Source organism: Pelodiscus sinensis, chromosome 1 (genome assembly GCF_052426305.1).
Source record: "Pelodiscus sinensis isolate ZL-2025 chromosome 1, ASM5242630v1, whole genome shotgun sequence".
Lineage (NCBI taxonomy): Eukaryota > Metazoa > Chordata > Testudines > Trionychidae > Pelodiscus > Pelodiscus sinensis.
The window spans coordinates 216003901-216009900 of NC_143052.1; the positions used below are offsets into that span (position 1 = coordinate 216003901).

The window sequence follows — 6000 nt, forward strand, 5'->3', positions numbered from 1 at the left end:
TCTGAAGCTGTCTGTCAAAAAAATTACTTTTTCTGTACATAAGGCGCACTGCCCGTTTGAATGCTAATCAGAATTTTCCAACCCATACTAATGGGGCATATTTCTACTACTACCTATTGTTTTTATTTCTTAATAGAAACATTAAGAAACAACAAATGGTCTGGCTTGGTTGCTCCCTAAAGCTTAAAAAATTAAGAACGGACAGCTCAGTGATAGTGGGTGGCCAGCAAGAAACATAGGTTTAGGCATGATTTTAACTTCCTGTCCCTGTAGGAGCTGAGATACATTAGTAGTAGAATCACACTGCAACTCACGTTCATGCCCCATCACCACATCAGATGATTTCCATAGTAACACAGACAGGAAATCCTCTCCTCTTAGCTGCGCCTAGGTACTACATTGATATATGATGGTGTACAAAAAGAAAAGAGAGGTACAGTAACTAGTGACTAAACAGATGGGGACACCCCGAGTGCTAAATGTAGATTAATTTGATACTAATGGAACTCTTGTTTGAGTGCTGGGAGAGGAGTATGAGGCTGAATGCAGCTGTATAAACGTCTCTGTAAAAAACTGCTCCTACATAAGAATGTTTCTGCTTGCTACAGTTTGGGACTATCTGTTCTTGCCCCAAGTGATATTTCATTTTATTACAATTCACTCATGATTTTATTAAAAGTCAAAGGCTACATCTAAACTGCAATGTTATTTCAGGATACTGGAGGTATCCCGAAATAGCTTTTCTGCATCTTTTGAGTGTGCCCGTTATTTCAAAATATAACGGGTTTGCTATTCCAACATCCCTGTAAACCTCATTTCACAAGGCATAAAGGACATTCTGGAATACTTGGTAATTTTGAAATTTGGCACCTTGTAGACAGTGCCAAAATATGAAATAAGCTATTTCAAAATAAGATACACAGTTTGCATAGCTCAAATTGCGTATCTTATTTCAAACTACAGTGCAGTGTAGAAGCAGCCAAATTTTGCCGTAAATTACTCCTGCTCAGTCAATCCCAAAAGATCATTTGAGTCTTAACATTCATATCCAGCAGGCAGGATAAGACGGAGTAGATAAATATAACACGGATGTGTTAGTGTCAGAAGGGCTCTGAGGAATCGTTCTTTTGCAAAGCTAATAGCATCATTTCATTCCAAGAAATCTGTACTTTTTAAACAATTACTTAAAGCCATAAAAGGCCTGATCCAACTCTCTTAAATCCATTAAATTGTTTTCTTTAACTCCTGTGGGAGTTAAATTGGGGCCAAAGTGTCTGAGAGAGTCTTCACCATTATTATTTCCAAGGCTCAATGGGTCTGCTCTGAGAGCTGGAGTTTGACTAGGTAGAGAGACACCATATGCTCTTCCATTTTTTCTTGACCTTGCCTTCTCGCTATGGATGCGCAAAGGAGGGTTGCACAGAAGCCACTATAGCGGCCCTTTACCACCTGTCTATTCCACTCGGTTGTAGGAATCTGGTGATGCCAAACCAACACAAATCAACTGAACAGTGGTTCAGGACACACAAGCTGAAAGAAAACCCACAGAAAGAAATGAAGACAGTTTTGGGTTTTTTCCAGTGAGGGATCACTCTCAGAGGACAAAAGTTTATTAACAGAAAAACCAAGAAAGAAATAAGATACTTTTCCACCATTTTCTTAGCCAGCACACTTCAATGAGTTTTATATAATGTATTTAGTACTAGCCACCTCCTAGCACAAAATAACTATTTAATCTTTATGTGTAATATCTGTGCAGCATTTCAATGCAATTTGAAGGAAATACATGTTTGTTCCAAAGAGAAAAGAGAATTCTCTTTGTTGGATAATACAACTCTGAGGCTTCTCAGATTTTTTCCAGTATAATACATTTCATATTATAATAAATCTTATAAACTTGACATAGATATTGGTTTGCAATGGTAGCAGAAGCGGCCTGGAAATTTTTAACTCTTTTATGAAACAAGACAAAAAATTTTCAGCTTTTTTAAAATTAAAGGTATATATTCTGGATGGAAAAACACAAAGATGGGGCAAGTTTCTTCAAACTAGTAAAAATTTCAATTTTGTAAGTACTGATAGAAAACTTAAAGGCTATTTGTTTAATTAGTGTTAACACAACGTAGAAAAACACTGCAATTAACTACTGTACTTGAAATATTTCTGTGTTTAACACATAACTGTTTTAATAATACAAAGTTTTTATTCCATGCTTCCTTGGGCACATTCAGAAAGAAGTAAGTATAGTGGCAATGATGCTCTGATGAAACTGTGTGTGTCTGTGTGTATTTGGCATGCTTGATCATGTTGTTAGCAATATTTTCCTTCACAATAGCTGGTGCATGTTGGTAATAGTTTCCCACATATTAAAATCCTCACATTGTTCGTGTAGTTAGTCCTATGTGACCCACTGTTTTAACATGGTTAATCAGCCACATATACATAACTCAAAATAAATACAGAAAGCTGTACATTAAGACTTAGTAAATGTGAAAGCAACCATGGGTCGGTCTACGCTTAAAACATACCAGCATAGCTATAGCTCTCAAGAATATGAAAAAATAAAACCTCTAGTGATGGAGCAATTCTGACAAAGCCCCCACTGTAGCTGCAGCTATCCTGAAAAAAGAAGGCTTCCGTCAGCATATCTAATGTCCTTCAGTGTTTCTGCCTCAGCAGAGGAACTCATTCTGACCACATTCTCTGTCTTCCAGGAACATAATTAATTACATTGTTGCAGATTTCCCCTAGCAGTGAAAGGCTGAAATTAAATCAGACAATTTTGCTATCATAGACCCCTATCCTATATGTCTACAATTTTTGTGTTTTAATTAGGCTATGAGTATAACACAAACAAGATGATATTAAGGTTAAATCCAGCATCCTGCAAATTTGCCAGCTGGCAAATGGAGTTTACCTCCATTGAGCCCTCAGCAAAATTTATAGCAGTTTAATGGCTTTTCTCAGTTACCTGAACTGCAGTCCAATGAGGTTGTCAGTCAGCTCACCAGCTCACTACCTGTCAGAGGAGACCACTGATTCTTTGCTCTTTCACCACACCACAGTGATCACAGGGTGCTAAAGCAGCTGGGGGAGGAGGGGAAGGGAGGGAGCACACCAAAGCAGAGGGCCAAGGATCCACCCGGAGCATGATCGTGGGCATACAGAAAGCTGTGATTGAGACTATGAGCTTGCCAGTCCAGGTACCCATCCTCTACAATAGGCTGGGCAAGGAGCTGCCCATCTGAGCTCTTCTGAAGAGAATTCAGTCAGTTTAATCATGACTGCTGTGGCCTGTTTGATGTTCCTTCAGCTGATCACTGCTGCTATGAATTCTTCACCATCACCACTTCCTTGTTCTGTTCACTGATAAAATGATCACTAGCCCACTAGCTTGTATCTGATAGTAAACAAATGTATCTTTATAGGAAACAGGAGATGAAAGGGAAAGCTGTTAACAGTGTTTGGGTGCGTTGGTAATGATCTTGTTTTGAGGATGTGATTGTGAAATAGCAGAATTTTAATTTAAATCTAAATTAAGATTTTGGTCAAGACAAATACATACAAATGGGCCTAGTTAGAAAATGAAAATCCTTTCCCATGAAAAAATGTCCACATGGCAATAAAAGATCCCCAGCATGGCTGTGGCTGGACTGGACTTGCGCTCACAAGACTTCGGCTGCAAGGCTATAAAATGGCAGTGCTTTGAGACCCCACAAAAGGGAAGGATCTGAGAGCATGGGCTCTACCCTAAGCAGTCTGCTCTGCTATGTTTAGCTCCATAGAATGAGCCCTGCAAGGCTGAGGCACTTGACCTGGGCTCTCTCACTCACTGATGTGCCTTTTTTTTTCTTAGCTTCCCCTCATCAATGAGGCTAGAGAAGCACAAAGCCTGGCGTACTCTGTCTCTTCAGCCCCAGAGCTAGGAGGAGGCAGGAAGGCTGAGTGCTTGGACCCTCTTCCTCTCTGTTGCTTGAGGGGAAGGCAGGCAGGTGGTAGATCCAAGAAGGAAGATTCTGGATGCTCAGCCATGTCAGTCCTTGGGAAGGCTTTAGTCAGTTTGACCTTCTAGAAGGCAACTGAGAAGCCATCATTTTGATATGCCTGACAGAAAATCAAATTTTTTTTTTTGCTATACAGGCAGTCCCCGGGTTACGTACAAGATAGGGACTGTAGGTTTGTTCTTAAGTTGAATTTGTATGTAAGTCGGAACTGGTACATAGTGTAGGGGAAACTCTAGCCAAACATATCTCCAGAGCTCAGTTTTATTCTCCCACACCTCACTTCCCTCAGTCCTTTATTCTCAAGCTGAGGTGTCTGCTGAGAAAAGCCGCTCCGCGTCTTCCTGGTCTGCTCGGGGAGGGGGTGGGGAGGCACTTGCTTCGTATCTCCCTGGTCTGCTGGGGGGAAGCAGCTAGTGCGGGGTTGCCTCACCCCGTTTGTAAGTAGGGATCCGATGTAAGTTGGATCCATGTAACCCGGGGACTGCCTGTATTGAAATTTCTCGTGGATAATTTTGATTTTGTGAAAAGGGCACTTTTGTTGGAAAATCATTCAATGAAAAATTCTCATTCCACTCTACTCTAAATGTTTCTCAGTGTGAAAACAAATGTAACATGCTTTGAACCATTTCTTCGTGCTTTCTGCTGTAAATTAGAACATTTCTTTTCTAGTTTTGTGCTGAGAACTTGGTACTCTCAGTGACATCAGTGGTGGCTGCAGTCACTCGGCCCTCTGTTATGTGTTAAGACATGGTACCAAATAAAAGAATATTATGTCATCTTTATGGCGTACTGGGTCTCATTAGTTAGTTAGGCCTCAGTTTAGAAAAGCACTTATGTATGTGCTTAAATCCCATTGAGGAAGATACACTACAATGGCATTAAAGACGAGCCTGTGCATATGTGTTTTCCTGGTTAGGAAGGCTTAGTGCCTTAGTGTGGGTCATTGTGGTTGTGGGGCTTTAGACAAAGAAATTGTTTCTTCTGCACCACTCTCACCATCTGTCCCTTCTTGCTAGTGATAGCTACAGTGACCTCAGTGATGACAGTTCTCCAGAAAAACAACCTTCTGATTCAGAAACAAGCTGAGCCCCTTGCACGAAGAGCAGAGAATTGGAGAATGCAACTGAGGTAAATAGGGTTGTTTTAATACTTCTTTACAACCTTTATTTCTTTCTGACTTACTGCAAGAAACAGATTTATCTTGGTTCTCCCTCGTGTCCAAGTCTCCTCCGAGAGCTTATCTTTTTTCCCTCACCCACAGCATTTTTTCCCCGTCTGTTGCTTAGCTTTGTAATTGTATTACTAAGGGCTGCAGTGTGTTTTGGGCGCAGTTTGTGTGAAAGATACCATACAAAATCAAATTCTGTTAGTGTTTGAAAGGCTATTTTATAATTGTACTTTTATAATCTTTGCAGAAATTGTTTTCTTTAATCGCTTGTTACTTTAGTATGCAACTCTAAATGAGTTTGATTTTACCATGTCAGCTTGATTTTAGTTTTGCTCCTTTGAACCATTTCTTTGTGCTTTATTTTCTGTTGTCATATTTCTACCAAAGATGGACAGTTGGCTTTAGGACAGTGCAGAGACTTCATGACAGATCTTAGGAATGGGGATTCAGAAAGCTAATATTTTAAAATTGGTCCTTTGGTGGCTAATATACTTTGCTAAAGTCCTGTTACTTCTAGTTGTTTGCTTTTTAAACTATAACAGTGAGACTCTCCACATTTACCTGAATTTGTATTTCCTCTGAGGTATTTGACCTGCAAATTTACTTTAACCATTGTGACTTAAGCTATGCAAAGCCTTCAAGATCGTGACCATTGTGAGAGTCTTTTTCATCCCTTCATTCTGAACCATTATGTGGTATTCTTGAATATTGTTATATGCAGTTCTTAAGTTTTCATTTTCCCAGTTTAATGCTCTCCTTCACATGACATAACTAGTTAGCACCTGACTGCTAGGCCAGATTGGTGATGAAGGCTGCATATAAATATGA

At 39.8% G+C, this 6000-nt stretch overlaps 1 protein-coding gene across 5 annotated transcripts in view; it reads left to right on the forward strand.

Moving 5' to 3' along the window:
* Nucleotides 1-5132, forward strand: part of CTPS2 (CTP synthase 2) — a 165363-nt gene extending 160231 nt beyond the window's left edge. For all 5 annotated transcript variants that reach the window (XM_075914146.2, XM_075914154.2, XM_075914186.2 and 2 more), the window contains one exon: nt 5021-5132. In XM_075914146.2, the coding sequence (XP_075770261.2) occupies nt 5021-5090 (70 nt within the window). In that variant the 3' untranslated portion in view covers nt 5091-5132. The remainder of the gene's footprint in view (nt 1-5020) is intronic.
* The last annotated feature ends 868 nt before the right edge of the window (nt 5133-6000 follow it).